Below are 17,149 nucleotides of genomic sequence, written 5' to 3' on the forward strand. Positions count from 1 at the left end.
CCTGTCATCATACATGCATTCTTAATTGTGGGACCATAATTGTGGATCCTAACTGGGGCTGTTAATATAATGTGCCAAGTCAGATGTCATTGTCTGATAGAAACATTCCTTTCCCAAACTGAAACTGAAAACATCTTTTGATGCTGACTGTTGTCAGTATTTTATGGCATTGTTAAAAATGGTCACTGCCTTAATTTCTCTATAACTTCTGCTGAAGTCAAGTCTTTATTAGGGAGAGACCATTTCATTTTCTAAACGGGTCTGATTAGGGAGAGACTATTTCATTTTCTAAATGGGCGAAGGGGGCAGTTAATTGCTTGAAAACAACTAACTTCCTCAGATTTGTAGTATAAAAAAGACAATATTCTGTTTCTTTTTTGGCTTGAAACTAATTGATCTTGTGATGGAAAAATATATTCCTTTCAGCAGTTACCCATAGCCCCATAAATTAAATGGTCAGTCCCTTACAGTAAACATGAAGTCTGAATTGAATTAGTTTAATGTTGTGTATATTCAGCCTTCTGATTGACATTACTCCTTAAGGACTTAGCATGCCATTTGTGTTTCAGTATCATTCAGCATTTTCAGATTAAATAGGGGTTTCAGTCATCATTTGGAATTAATTATCCATCATAGAGATTACTTTTTATTTGCTGTTGTTGTGAGTTTTATGTTGTTGGTCAGCACATGATAGGCTAGAAATGTTGACCACTATAAGTGGCAGAGAAAAAACCTTTGAAAACCCTGGTAAGAACCACCGACCCAATGGAAGCTGCTGGCAAGCTTTCTCACATACTCACATTGGCTGAGTCCAAGTCATGAGCCCCTGTAGACAGAGGTGAGATGGGAGTGATCGGTAAAGGCAAGTGTTTTAGGCCACTTGGCCACCCAGGGCCCAGGTTTTTTTGTAACAGTGGGATAGATTAGTGCTGTCATAGAGGAGCTCAAGAAGTTGTACATCTTGTTGGTGTGTATTTTCAAGAGAAGCTTAAGAAGTTGCACAGTTTGTCTTTGTGTAAGTTCAAGAAGAGCTCAGGGAGTTGTACATCTTGTTGGTGTTTAGGTTCAAGAGAAGTTCAAGCAGTTGTACATCTTGTTGGTGTTTAGGTTCAAGAGAAGTTCAAGCAGTTGTACATCTTGTTGGTGTTTAGGTTCAAGAGAAGTTCAAGCAGTTGTACATCTTGTTGGTGTTTAAGTTCAAGAGAAGTTCAAGCAGTTGTACATCTTGTTGGTGTTTAGGTTCAAGAGAAGCTCAAGCAGTTGTACATCTTGTTGGTGTTTAGGTTCAAGAGAAGCTCAAGGGGTTGTACATCTTGTTGGTGTTTAAGTTCAAGAGAAGTTGAAGCAGTTGTACATCTTGTTGGTGTTTAGGTTCAAGAGAAGCTCAAGCAGTTGTACATCTTGTTGGTGTTTAGGTTCAAGAGAAGCTCAAGCAGTTGTACATCTTGTTGGTGTTTAAGTTCAAGAGAAGTTGAAGCAGTTGTACATCTTGTTGGTGTTTAGGTTCAAGAGAAGCTCAAGCAGTTGTACATCTTGTTGGTAAGTTCAGGAGAAGCTCAAGGAGTTGTACATCTTGTCTTTGTGTAAGTTCAAGAAGAGCTGAAGCAGTTGTACATCTTGTTGGTGTTTTGGTTCAAGAGAAGCTCAAGAATTTGTACATATTGTTGGTAAGTTCAAGAGAAGCTCAAGGAGTTGTACATCTTGTTGGTGTTTAGGTTCAAGAGAAGATCAAGGAGTTGTACATCTTGTTGGTGTGTAAGTTCAAGAGAAGCTCAAAAATGTGCACCTTTTGTCAAGTCAATGCATAAGTTTGTTTAGATTTCTTTTAAATAAAATAAAAGAGTAATATTATTGTAAAACATTCAGTCTGATTTTTCTAAATTTACATTTATTAAATATACAAGACTTTCAATTTCTTTTTATTGTCCAAATGCATAATCAAAATAAAGGTGACAGACTCTTCAAAAAATACCTGATTGTAAATTATTCTTAATGTCTCAGTATTTCAGTGGGTGGTCTTAATTCATTTGCTTTTCAAATGTTGAACAATAACGTCGACTATCTCCTTCATGACCAGTGGCATACCTGCTATTGTATAATGGTAATTTGTATGTATTTATCCCTCACTGAGGGATCCATGGAGGGGATTATAGTCCTTGATTGTCACACCCCAGACTCTTTTTGTGTCCTCACAATAACTCCATTATTTTTTAATTATTAGATTTATGAAGCTTGATATTGGTGAAACATTTATATGGGATTGATTGACTATTATTGAAATTCAACCAGCTTGGTGTTGAAGAGACCTAGCCATAGTTCAATAAACACTATTCTTTGTTGTTGCATAATGTTCTGATTATTGATTGTTATACCTACCGACTTAAATATTGATGTTGAATTTGATTGTCAGTCTTCTTTGTCCTCATTTAGTAAACATATAGCCCTTGATTCATTATACAGAGTCACTTCTGTTTCCTCAGTCAATAAATGTGTTAATTATTATTAAATTTATGTCTGGGTTTGATTATCAGTCTTTTATATCATCAGTTAACAGAGTTATGTACCTTGATCACACCCAGCTTCTTTTGTTTCCACAAAATAACTCCCCTAGCTATTATTAGATATAATGATATCTTGGTGAAATTTGATTAGAAGCATTCTTTGTCATCATGTAGTCAGGGAGTTTAGCCCCAGATTGTTGGATCCACCATGTTTCCTTTCAGCACAACACATGCCATAATTGTCATTGATTTTAACCAGATTTTTGCAGGAGTTTGATTATTAGGATTCTGGTAGCATTTAGTGGAGTTGTAGCCCCTGGTTTGCAGACTCAACCACTTTAACTTCTGTAAAAGAATTTTCTTATCTATTATTGGATTTGAATGACGTTTGTGGTGCAGCTTGATGTTTACGTCACCATGGCTTGGCTAAATTTGATTGTACACTATCTGTTCTGTTTTATCGTTTAGTTGAGTTACAGCCTCGGATTGCCAGACAAAAGCATGGATGGATAGGAAGTCCAGACTCTGCTTAGGGTACATCTTTAAGATCTTATGGAATTTGGCTCTGTCACATTGTCTCTAATGTAGTGCTTGGTATCTTTCATAATGTATACAGTATATATATAGTGACATTGTAGTTTTTGGTATCTTGCATACTGTATACAGTATATATGTAGTGACATTGTAGTTGTTGATATATGGCATACTGTATACAGTATATATATAGTGACATTGTAGTGGTTGGTATCTTCATACTGTAAACAGTATATATGTATGTACATTGTAGTGGTTGGTATTTTACATACTGTATACAGTATATATGGTAATATAAATGTAGGAACATTGTAGTGGTTGGTATTTGATATTCTGTATATAGTATATAGAATATATGTAGTGACATAAAAGTGGTTTGTATTTTGCATGCTGTATACAGTATAAAGAATATATATATATAGTGACATTGTAGTGGCTTGTATCTTACATACTTTATACAGTATATATTTAGTGACATTATAGTGGTTGGTATCTTGTATACTGTATACAGTATATATGTAGGGACATTGTAGTGGTTGGTATCTTGCATACTGTATACAGTATATATGTAGTGACATTGTAGTGGTTGGTATCTTGCATACTGTATACAGTATATATGTAGTGACATTATAGTGGTTGGTATCTTGTATACTGTATACAGTATATATGTAGGGACATTGTAGTGGTTGGTATCTTGCATACTGTATACATTATATATGTAGTGATATTGTGGTGCTTGATATCTTGCATATTGTATACAGTATATATGTAGTGACATTGTGGTGGTTGCCATCTTGCATACTTTATACAGTATATTTATAGTGACATTATGGTGGTTGACATCTTGCATATTGTATACAGTATATATGTAGTGACATTGTAGTGGTTGATATCTTGCATACTGTATACAGTATATATGTAATGACATTGTAGTGGTTGGTGTCTTGCATATTGTATACAATATATGGTATATATGTATTGACATTGTAGTAGTTGGTATCATGCATACTTTATACAAATTAAGTGTAGTGACATTGTAGTGGTTGATATCTTGCATACTGTATACAATATATATATATATTTAATAACATATTATAGTAGTCAGTAACTTGCATACTATATATATATATATATATATATATATATATATATATATATATATATATATATATAGTGATATTATTGTGGTTGATATCTTGTATACCATATACAATATATATGTAGTGAGATTGTACTGGTTGGTATCTTGCATTCTGTATACAGTGTAAGTGTATTGACATTGTAGTGGTTGGTATCTTGCATACTGTATATAGTATATATGTATTGACATAGTGGTTGGTATCTTGCATACTGTATACAGTATATATGCAGGGACATTGTAGTGGTTGGTATCTTGCATACTGTATATAGTATATATGTAGTGACATTATGGTAGTTGACATTTTGCATACTGTATACAGTATATATGTAGTGATATTGTGGTAGTTGATATCTTGCATACTGTATACAGTATATATGTAATGACATAGTGGTTAGTACCTGCATACTGTATACAGTATATATGTAGTGACATTATGGTGGTTGCCATCTTGCATACTTTATACAGTATATTTGTAGTGACATTATGGTGGTTGGCATCTTGCATATTGTATACAGTATATATGTAGTGACATTGTGATGGTTGATATCTTGCATACTGTATACAGTATATATGTAATGACATTATAGTGGTTGGTATCTTGCATATTGTATACAATATATGGTATATATGTATTGATATTGTAATGGTTGGTATCTTGCATACCGTATGCAAATTAAGTGTAGTGACATTGTAGTGGTTGATATCTTACATACTGTATACAATATATATATTTAATAACATATTATAATAGTTGGTAACTTGAATAATATATATATATATATATATATATATATATATATATATATATATATATATATTAATATATATATATATATATATATATATATATATATATATATATAGTGATATTATTGTGGTTGATATCTTGTATACCATATACAATATATATGTAGTGAGATTGTGCTGGTTGGTATCTTGCATTCTTTATACAGTGTAAGTGTATTGACATTATAGTGGTTGGTATCTTGCATACTGTATACAGTATGTATGTAGTGACACTATAGTTGTTGATATATTGTATACTGTATACAGTATACATGTGTGTGTGTGTGTGTGTGTGTGTATATATATATATATATATATATATATATATATATATATAGTGACATTGTAGAGGTTGGTATCTTTCATACTGTATACAGTGTATATGTAGTGACATTGTAGTGGTTTGTATCTTGCATACAGTATAAAATATATAAAGTGACATTGTAGTGGTTGGTATCTTGAATATGATATACAATACATTTATGTAGTGTTTAATATTTTACATACTGTTTACAGTATATATATGGTGACATTGTATTAGTTAGTATTTTACACACTGTATTTCTATATGTAGTGACATAGTAGTGGTTGATATCTTGCATACTGTGTACAGTATATATGTAGCGACATTGTATATTACCTGCATGAGAGTGCACCATGCCACTGCACCACATGATGTACATTATGCTGCTCAGTGTCTCTGTGCTCTCTTCCCAGAACAGTTTGTATTGCACATCGCTCTCACATTTGACATGCAATTTGCATACATAAAAATGGCATGACATTTTTAAGTTTTGAAGATGTTAAATAATCCTTAGTTTCTGATTTTGCAAGGTTAAATGACATTTTGAGATAGAAATTGGGGTACCATTCATTTCTGATTTTGCAAGGTTAAATGACATTTTGAGATAGAAATTTTGGGGTACCATTCATTTCTGATTTTGCAAGGTTAAATGACATTTTGAGATAGAAATTGGGGTACTATTCATTTCTGATTTTGCAAGGTTAAATAACATTTTGAGATAGAAATTGGGGAACCATTCATTTCTGATTTTGCAAGGTTAAATGACATTTTGAGATAGAAATTGGGGTACCATTCATTTCTGATTTTGCAAGGTTAAATGACATTTTGAGATAGAAATTGGGGTACCATTCATAATGGGTCAGCTTCTAACTATACTTTATTAGACGTTGAACCTTTCAGTTGAAAATTAGAATTTTTTTCTAACGTAGGACTGACACTTTTTATTATAAAATTGTTGAGAAATTGATTAATATCTGCCTACCCAATTATGAGTTTTAGTTCATGAATTATACAATAAAACATCTTGTAATTTATTTACAGGTTTTGGCTTTAAAAGCTGTACAAGAAATGGCACTCATGACACCACTGAGGTATGTCCCAAGAAGCCATTGCAGCTGTATCAGTGGGATGATACCACTACTGCCTCAGAAGCGACATGTATGGCTGAAATGCAGTGCTTAGATGTGGGTAAGTTAATATAGTTTGTCAGTTCTGTTTTCATCTTTTTTATTAGCTGTACTGGTCTTTGACAAGAAGAATTTACTGGATGGTCTCTTGTCTGATCTCTTATGTCCTAAACTACTTGTAGGATTGCCAAGAAACTTTACACACACATTCATTAACTAGCCTTATTTGGTTTTATTAGTAAATGAAAAGATGTATTGCCAAGATGTTGTCACCAAAAGACTTCATCTGATGTGTAATTGGTCCTAAATGATAATGGTGCCAGACTGATGATCAGTATGGCTGCCACATTAGCCATCTTGAAAGTCTTAAAATCTTGTTATTGCGTATTCGCCTGCATGAAAAGTAATATTACCATGGTGTTGTCACCAGAAGTCTTCTTATGCTGTACAGTTGATCCAAAATGAAAAGTGTTTCAATCTGAACACAAAAGCAGCCATTTTGAAAATATTGGTATCACTAATCCTCCTGATTTGATGGTTTGTAGATGACTATCAACATAGGATTTTTACTGAAAAATCTCTTGTGATATCTAGTTGGACTAAACATCCTCTTATGATGTTTAGTTGGACCAAACAACCTCTTATGATGTCTAGTTGGACTAAACAACCTCTTACGATGTCTAGTTGGACTAAACAACCTCTTATGATGTCTAGTTGGACTAAACATCCTCTTATGATGTCTAGTTGGACTAAACAACCTCTTATGATGTCTAGTTGGACTAAACAACTTATGATGTCTGGTTGGACTAAACAACATCTTATGATGTCTAGTTGGACTAAACAACCTCTTATGATGTCTGGTTGGACTAAACAACATCTTATGATGTCTAGTTGGACTAAACAACCTCTTTTGATGTATAGTTGGACTAAGCAACCTCTTATGATGTCTAGTTGGACTAAACAACCTTTTTTGATGTTTAGTTGGACTAAACAACTTCTTATGATGTCTAATTGGACTAAAAAACCTGTTTTGATGTCTAGTTGGACTAAACAGCCTCTTTTGATGTCTAGTTGGACTAAACAGCCTCTTATGATGTCTAGTTAGTCCTATTGGTGACATTCAAACATTCAATATGCCATCAACATTGTCACTTTTTCTCCTTCAGATATGTTACCCGATCATATTAATGGTAGGAATTACTTTCCACTACCTATGGAATTCAGCCCTCCCATAGATGTATATACCTCTTTCTGTCTATATATGATACAGACAAATGGAGCAACACATATAGATTATCCCCCCTTTGCCCTTCTGGGTGACAGTCCATTAGAGGGATGTCTTTAGTTTATAACTTTCACTTGCATGGTAGCATGCCTTCTGGGAATCCTCTGATATAAATCTGTTTTCATCCATCCACTTAATTTGGTTGTTGGTACAATAACCATTGTTAAAAGCAGTATGTACTGCCCTTTTGCAGTGCCTATATTGATGCTTTTTGTGTCTTATGACTGCTTACATATCATAAAATGGTAACTGCATAGCATTATATTTTCACAGCCATTATGTCATCTCTTGCCATGAGGCCACCTGTTCTAACTTCATTTCCAATAAAAATTGTTATAATTATTCATTTTTTTCTGTTGCTGCTTCATTGTTTTAATTGGCTGTTTGTTTTTCTTTTCTTTACTTGACTTTCCTTTGGCATGACTATATTTAAGTTTACACACTATTTACTTTTACAAGTATTTCCTCTTTATCTTTTCAGGCCATAATATCTAAAGAAGTGGCAGTCAAGGGCAGTCTCAGAGAAGGGCTGATAAACATCAGTGTAATTACAGAGGCTATTCTCAGGCAAGACCACCATATAGTGGCCAAGAGATTAATAGGTGGTCATATGCATCTACTTCTCATAGACAACAGGGAGGGGTGGAGGAAACAAGTTTTCTCCCTCCACAAGCCTCCTACAATAGGCAGTGACTTGCCTTCCCTACTGCCTTTGGTCACACACCCAGTGATTGCCAGCTCCTTTCATTTCAAGATGCATCGAGCAACTTGTTTCCACAAAATGACTTGTTGCTTCCCAACCTCTCAGATTTTGTCCTCCCCATTCATGAAAGACACTCACAGATGGCAGAAGAACTGTAGAAGGAAACCAATACTGTATTAGAGAAACTGGCAGTTGAGGTAGTTCAAAACCAAGTATGCAAGGGTTTCTACTCCAGATTTTTCCTAGTCACAAACACAGCAGGAAACTGCAATTAGTAATACACCTGAAAAACAAATTATTTCATCAAAGCACCCAAATTCTAAATGGAAATGGCAAAAGTTTATCCTCAGCAGCAAATACGCCATAATCCCAAAACAGTCAGTAGCTTATTTTTATCTCTCCATTCATGTCAAATCCTTCAAATACCTTTGATTTGGTTACCATGGCATCATGTACCAGTTTCATTCACTCCATTTGATCTCAAAATCAGTCTGTGGGCATTCACAAAAACACAAGACTGAGTACCAACTCACTTCAGACTGACTTCATAATTTATGTTGTTGGCATCCCTGGATGATATTCTACAAAAGCATGTGGTAAAGTACAGTTTTGGTTCAAGACATGAACTATCTCCTTTATTTCCTTTGCAACCAATGGTGGATAGTGAATCCAGAGAAGTCAGATCATGTTCCTTCTCTGTTCCTAACCTATCTCAATGTTGTTTGTCTTCCTTCCACACAAATTGATCAGATTGTTCTGATGTCTCTACAGACCTCTTCCAGAAAAGTATATTCAAGTTCAAGGACTCTTTAATGGTGGAACTCATATCCTTAGGCCACCTTTTCATGTGCCCCCTGCAGATGGCAGTTTTAAGTGGAGCCCAGTATCTGCTCTGCTGAATCACCATATCATATAAAACATTTCTTGTCTCAAATGCATTCAGAGGAAAGGAATACCATTAGTGGCTCCACAACCAGATGCAAGCTTGTCAGGTTGTGGGGCACACTTGCTTCCAGGCTTATTGACAGTCATAGCAATTGGTCAAGCCTGTAGATTTCACAGGAACCTGCTGGAGGTGAAAGTCATTCTTCATGCTTCCCATACCTGGCTGTATTGTATTCATTCTATCCTTGACCGTCCTGATTATGTCAGACAGTTTTACAGTGGTCACCTTCCTCAACAAACAAGAGGGAACAAAGTCACTGGATCTTTGCATTATTGATGCTCTAGCATTCAACTTAGAAGGACTTTGGACCTACGCTTTCTCTCTATCAGATCTAGTTATGATATCAATTAAAAAGGAAGGGCTCTAAATGTAAAATGATTCTGATTGCCCCTCTCATTTATATCTGATTTGCTAGTGACAGAGTCATACCCACACAAATCATAGCTACACAAATCATACCTACACAAATTATACCCACACAAATCATACCCACACAAATCATACCCACACGAATGCTGCTAAAGGAGCAGAAATTTCCAGTCTTGCTTCCATGACCAGAAATGCTTTATGGCACATGTTGCATTAAAATAAATTCAACACTGCAATCATGGTAGACAATCTCTTCAACAGACAACCCTCCACTCTAAAAGCATATGAAAGAAAGTGGTGAGTTTTCATCATCTTATGTCAGTCACATTATGCTGTATCAGCAATTATTCTACAACTGACCAGCTTCTTTTTAATTCCCTTGGATGAGAAGAGGTTATCCCCTATAACAAAAAAGGGATATTGATCCATGATTTCCAATACCTTTAGGCATGAGGGATGAAAAGACTTTGCTCACAACAAGGACTTTTCTGACCAGCTGACCAGTTTTGATGGATCCTGACCATGCATTCCAGCCCTGGTCCCAGAGTAGAACTAGTCATGGGTCTTGACATGGCTCAACTTAAATCAGTTTGAGCCCTTATCTACCACTTGGATATATCAGCTACCATTAAGAATGGGTTGTTTTTTTTTATAGCCTTTGGTTCTGCTTCAAGGATGGGTGAACTACATGCCCTTTCTTTAGATCCAATCTATCTACAATTTTAATATGATGACCAATTCACTTTAATAGTGCAGCCTCTATTGCAAAGAACAGACTATTGTCGACTGGTAGTCAAAGATTAACATGGTTTGCTCACATCGATTCATCCTGAATCAGAAGCGAACTGTCTATTTTCTCAGAATATATCTGAAATGCACAAAGAACATACTCTTTAGATACCAGAGACTCTTGCTGCCATTGAAGGATGGAAAGCATGATTTAAGCATCCCCCTCAGCAAAGCCCTCACAGGTTAGCTCAAATCTTATTAGTTATTACATCTACATTACTCTGACCTCTCACAAGTTTAGGTAAACATTATGAAGATTTTGGCACATACAGTCTGGTTGATCTTAGACAACATAGCATTCAAATCTCCATTCATGACATCATGGGATCAGTAGGCTGTCTACACCTCCATTTCTAACATCGTCACTTCATTGGGCTGGTAACATCTCAATTCATAAAATCAGTGGGCTGCCATGCACAGCCCATATCACATGGTCTTGTAACTCAGGGATGTCATGTATATACTGATATGGCTTTGTAACTCATGGATGCCATATGTATATATTGATATGGCCTTGTAACTCATGGATGCCATATCTGTATATTGATATGGCCATGTAACTCATGGATGTCATATGGATATACTGATATGGCCTTGTAACTCATGGATGCCATATGTATATATTGATATGGCCTTGTAACTCATGGATACCTATGGATATATTGATATGGCCTTGTAACTCATGGATACCACATGGATATACTGATATGGCCTTGTAACTCATGGATACCACATGGATATACTGATATGGCCTTGTAACTCATGGATACCACATGGATATACTGATATGGCATTGTAACTCATGGATGCCATATGTATGCAGATATGGCTTAATTTTGTTCATGTGATCTCAATCTGACATCATGTCTGGGTAATGTTGCATAAATTAGAAAGACCTTTAAATGACATAACATCAAAAAGCACTGAACATAATCTTTAGCTAAATTTTGACAAAAGCATCTTTGCCAGAAGACCTTTCAATTTTGTAATGTGTTCAAAAGAAGCTACAATGGCTAATATACCATTTTACATTCTGGCGACTGGATTTCACATCAGCTTGAGCTAAAACATATTGTGCTTCTGTCATGTAGAAACTTATCACTTGTAGTAATACTGGTAGTCAGTAATTATCAAAGTGACAAAAAAAACCTATGATCTAAGGAACACATAGAAGTACTTACCTTTTTGTTTAGATTAAAGCTGTTTTATTGGTATGTTGGAATAAATGTCAATGTCTTGAATTTATAAATCAAGAAATATTTGTGAGGTTTGTATCATTAAAAACCATGATGTGGCTATTTGCAAGGGGCAGATCTGACAGTTATTGCACTATATATGCTGACCACCAGATGCCTTGGAGAGATGGCCATCCTAGAAGCATACTTGTAAACAGGGATACGTTGAAACGCCCTACTCATCTGTCCCATGCGATTCTGTTTATAGCCGTTGGTTAAGGAGACCTTTTCGAGAAGGGGACCACTGTAATAAAACAAAAACATTATGACATTTAGGTGTAGAAGAGATACTAACTGCTGGATGTTAATTTAAATTTGTTCCAAGTACTTTTTTTCAAGCAGAGTGCAACATCATTTATTAATTTTTGTTTTAAAATTAAATATTTTGCAGCAAATAAGATGATTGAAAAATGTGAGGAGCATGGTCAGAATTGCCACAATGAATGTGTGTGCAATTTTCCAGGTGGATTTTGTGGCACAGAATATTTCAACTGTAATCCTTTTCCAGTTAGCTGCCCCAGGGATAATGTACAGGAAGACTGTTCCTGTCGGTAAGTATGAAAAAAAATTGGACCATTTTTATTTCCATCCCTTTTAACAAAAAGTCTTCTTGTCTGTGTGCCATGTCACATTACATCTCTTTAACATCACAAAGGAATATTAATGATTAATACAATCAACTGACATAACCTTCCCTCTGTCAACAAAAGGATAAAACCTAGTTATTGATTTAGGCATTTGTGCCGTGCAGATACACTAACATGGCAACCCTGTAATTAACTCACATCTTAGAAAAGACTCTACAGATTCCTCTAACACGTCATACAGAAGTAAATATAGAATGTTACACCAGACAGAATGGATGCTGCTATCCTTGGATCCTGCAGGAGAATGCATGAATATACAAAGTCAAATTATGTATTAAGAAAGAGCTTAATACAGGTTTTAATGTGTCCTCTACAATTGTCTATTAATAGTTGGGGTTTTTTACACAATAACAGGGATTGTCCTGGCTTTTAAAAAGTTGTTGCCAACCTCAATATTTTGTTGCCAATTTTCAAAACATGTCACCAGAACAAGCAGTGAATATTTTTCCAAGCCTATTAATATAATAGGCAATGAAAACTGAAAATGATGGGATGCTTATTACTGTATTGACAACAAGCAATACAGCCATAATATTACAAAATAAATCATTATATGACTGTTTTGCACTACTTCCATGGTTTTGCATCCCATATCACATTAGTGCATTGGTATAATTGTTGTGATCTGAAATAAATGCATTATCAAATGTAAAATATCTACTTTCCTGACATATACAGATTCTCTTTTTTTAATAGAAACATCAGGTATCAAGCAAATCTATATTATGTACATGTATATTATTTTCCAAATAATAGTTTTGTAAGGAACTTTAGTTAATGACATTTTAATGCTAAAACCTTTGCAGTGTAAGATAAGTGATGTATAATGTGACCATCAATTTTTCATGCATTCAGGAATTAAATACCCCCCCCATCTTATGACTAGCTTCACAAAGTACATATCTGTCAATCAAAAGTTCAGAAATTTATTTTTTGCCACCTTTTATATGCTTTGCTTGTAATGAGTGATTGAGTGAGTGATTTAGATTTTTAACATAGCTTTAACAATTTTCAGACATATCGCTATGATGACTGCAGTGTGGCAGTTTATAGTGATGTATAAGCACTGGGGCATCATGCCGCAGACATGTAGCATGATGTCCCACCCAGTCACATTATCCTGACACCAGGCCGATCAGTCCTAACACTAACCTCTTAATGCTGAGCACCTAGCGAGGCAGCTGTTAGTACCATTTTTGTAATTCTTTGGTATGACTCAGCTGGGGATCGAACCCACATCCTCCCACATCTGAGGCAGACTCTCTACCCACTTTGCTTGTAGGTAATTGCTTCCTAAATCCCAAAAATGATCACCAAATGCTGTAGATTTTTTTCTTGACAAGCAACCTAGGATCACCATTCCCACCAATGAAATTTACATGAGTCAACACCTGGCATTAATGTACCATATATCTGAGCATTAATTACGATCATTAATCTAAAAGAAGGAATAAAGAAACATATCATAGAGCATATGTGCCCCACCCCCCAATATTTCGGAATAAATATGTTACTGGTGTTATATGCATATATGAGTTAACAATAAGGAAATAAGGTGAGATATAAAATGTGGGAAACAGTTATAACATGTATGGTAGCTTGAGACCACATTTAACACAAATTCCCACCCATTTTAGGCAACATTAGTTGTAACAAAAAAGGGCATTGTTTATTTGTCAGTGAATTGATAGTGCTTTCACTCACTGTAGAACAGGCGATTTCTTTGAAGTCTATCGAAGAGACATGAGTCTAATCTTTAGCTATCATTCCGTTTGGGCACAGCTGACCAGAATATGAAATGGGGGCACATTGGGGTGGGGAGAATAACGCACTCCACAGGGAGAAACAATGTTTCTTTTGAGAATTTCATGTTTATTTGGACCCCAAAAGTCAATGAATATTTTGTGAAAACGATGCTTAAAAATGCTGGAAAAAACTTCCTCATGGTAGGTCCCAGTCTGTGTGTTTTCAGATTCAATCTCCCAACTTGGTTTTTGACAAGATTTTTTGCATGACACACTAAAATAACTGATCCGTATTAACTAAATTTATTTAATGACTATTTGAATTCTTTGGAAATCTTTCTGTATATTTGAAACTTCAAGACAGAAAGGTGATTTTTCATTGGAACATATTTGGATTTCTTGGAATTCTTATAATTGAAAAGACTTTTAGGAAATATGAATTCATTCACCATGCTGTAAGTTCATTTAATTCTTTCATTCATGTATTTTGAGAAAAAATTATTTTGAATTATGCAAAACTTGTTTGTTTTGCTATTTCTTGTTGTGTAGTTTAAGTCCATGGAGTCATGGGATTGATGGCAAAAGTGAAAGATCAATGAGCAAAATTACCATATATTCCTCACCCTGCATGGATTCCTGTTTGGTGATAGACTCCTTCAAAATATCACAACCATATGTAAAAGAATTGATGACTTGTGCCTTGATACATATAGCATAGAACATCTGCTTTAACATCATGTTATATCTCAGTCATGGAATCTCAAGTTTCCAGCTGTCGAGAAATTTTCAGGAACTTTGACCCATTCATCATGATGTGGTGTTGTACTTGAATCATTACTACCATCACTACATGTAGATGACGTTGGACTGTCGGGTATAACGTCAAGTTCAGTGAATGTGTTGTCTGATGAATTTGCATTAAATCCAAATGCTGTTAATTGTGTTAACTTACTCTTAGGATGAGGCGATGCAACATCTAACTTGCATTTACCCATGATAAAGTTGCAATGTTGACAGTATATAGTTCTGAATGAGAAATTTTCCCATTTGCTTTGTGTTTATACATAGCAATCGGTACTTCAGAGATAATCAGTTTTCTCTGAATTTTCAGCAAAGCTATTTTATTTGGTACATTTTCATAAAAAGCAACAGAAGGATTAGCTGTCGTTAATTAATTGTAGCTGGTTCTGCTCGCATCTTCAGAGGTCGGTCAGTTGTAGGTATAGTTCGGTAGCATGATTGAGTGTATCACAGCATACATTACTCAGCCCAGATGTCAGCATAAGCAGATTATGATGTAACAATGCACTGTAAAAATGGGGTTGTCAATATGAACAAATGATTTGTTTATGTAACATATAAGTTCCAGTGCTTTGTGTATCAAGTTTATGGCTTCCTTTCCTGGTACCTTTGATGGTCTCCACTCCAAATCCAAGATTGTATGTACAAATTAAACAACCAGTAAAGGTTGTCACCAAAAACATCATGAAAATCAATTATAATCAGTTACTTGGAGTAAATTTTAATTTGTGTTTCTTATACAATTATTTCTTTCCTCAAGAGTTTAAAATGTTAATAAATGTACAGGAGTAATGACATGTATACTTTAATGTGATAAAAATGTTACATTTTTTTTCCTGTGTTGTATTATTTTTGCTCTACAACTGTGTTAAATAAAAGTGATTTTATATGGCTGTTCAGTTGTATGTAACTAAAAAACTGTTGGAAGCCACGAAAACCCTTTCATTCATGTACAGTATTAAAAGGACATGCTTTTATTTTTGTCATTATATACTAATACCACAATCAAAAGATTTTACATTTAAACTGAAAACAAATCATCAAAAAATTAATTAATTTTTAATTCCACCATTTAAAAGCAAGATAATGTAATTATGTAATTATGACAACATTTGTCCAGATTTGTTGGTGTTGTTGTTGTAGGGTTTAACACCATTTTTCAGCACACGATAGGCTATACATGGCGGCCAGTATTACTGGTGGAGGAAGAAGCCGGAAAGAACCACCAACCCACGAGAAGTTCCTGGCAAGTTTTCTCACATACCCACATTAGCCGAATCCGAGACTTGAACCCACGCAGACAGATGTGAGATGGCAGTGATCCATAATGGAGCGTGCTTTAGACCACTCGGCCACTTGGGGCCCCTGTCATGATTTGAAAATAAGTCATAAATAGCTTACCATTTACCCAGGAGTTTTACTAACCTTTGTGTTTTTTCATACAACTGAAAATAAATTGTCTCCCTTTCTGCACAGTTGATTATAGAGCTTCACAAGTGATTATCTTACTGGTTCACTCAGCCAACTGATTATCGGTTGTAATTGATAATTGGAACAACACTACCTATAACCTTTTTTAAGTGCTTCCTCTGTAGATCAGCCTCCAAACTCAAGTACTTAATGAGTGGGATTTTGCAAATACAGCAAGGAGATACTTTCATTGCTTATCTAGTTAATTTAGTTCTCTTACAAACTTCATTTGGTGCAGTGGTGCATTGGTGGGAATATAGTTTCCAGTATTTGATATTAATGATGTGTTGTTATGTTCTAATGCATACACCTTGATGCCGTTTTTATATTAACTACTGTCATTTTGTGTATATGCAGTTCTCATGAATACACCATAGTGCCATTGTTATACATAATAACTGTCATTTTCTGAATAAAGATAAACAGCTGTAAGTTTTTTCTTTATTGATTAAAAGTACTTTTTCATGCATGTTTTTTTAAAGCATAATGTTCTCGACCCTTTAAAAAAATGTAAATCCACCCACATGAATGCTACTGCAGGAATTCATACTCTGTGTGAAAATCATGGATAGATTGCTTGGTTCTAAATTTGGTTCAACTTTAATTTCAAGGGTAAAATGTGCTTATCTGCCAGAACATTATGTGCCACTTAGTCCATGCCAATCAAGGTTGGAAACCCTCTATACATCAGTAAGTTTGATTATTATTTATCATGTTCATCCATAGTTTGTCTTTGGAAAGACACTTGATTCAAATTCAGATGCCT

The 17,149-nt window shown here is 34.9% G+C and overlaps 1 protein-coding gene across 36 annotated transcripts in view; it reads left to right on the plus strand.

Annotated features, from left to right (window-relative positions):
* Positions 1–17,149, plus strand: part of LOC149782373 (uncharacterized) — an 86,933-nt gene that overhangs the window by 10,729 nt on the left and 59,055 nt on the right. For 35 of the 36 annotated variants that reach the window (XR_016414335.1, XR_016414336.1, XR_016414337.1 and 32 more), the window contains 2 exons: positions 6,308–6,454; positions 12,112–12,271. Coding sequence is in view for 7 of the 36 variants with exons in the window: in XM_089933750.1 (XP_089789876.1) it covers positions 6,308–6,454; positions 12,112–12,271 (307 nt within the window). In the remaining 29 variants the exon portion in view is untranslated. Of the gene's footprint in view, positions 1–6,307; positions 6,455–8,184; positions 8,594–12,111; positions 12,272–17,149 lie in introns of those variants that run through there. The other variant, XM_089933754.1, reaches the window with a different exon arrangement.

The sequence above is a fragment of the Sinohyriopsis cumingii genome, chromosome 15, assembly GCF_028554795.1.
Source record: "Sinohyriopsis cumingii isolate HCF-2022 chromosome 15, ASM2855479v2, whole genome shotgun sequence".
Taxonomy (NCBI): domain Eukaryota; kingdom Metazoa; phylum Mollusca; class Bivalvia; order Unionida; family Unionidae; genus Sinohyriopsis; species Sinohyriopsis cumingii.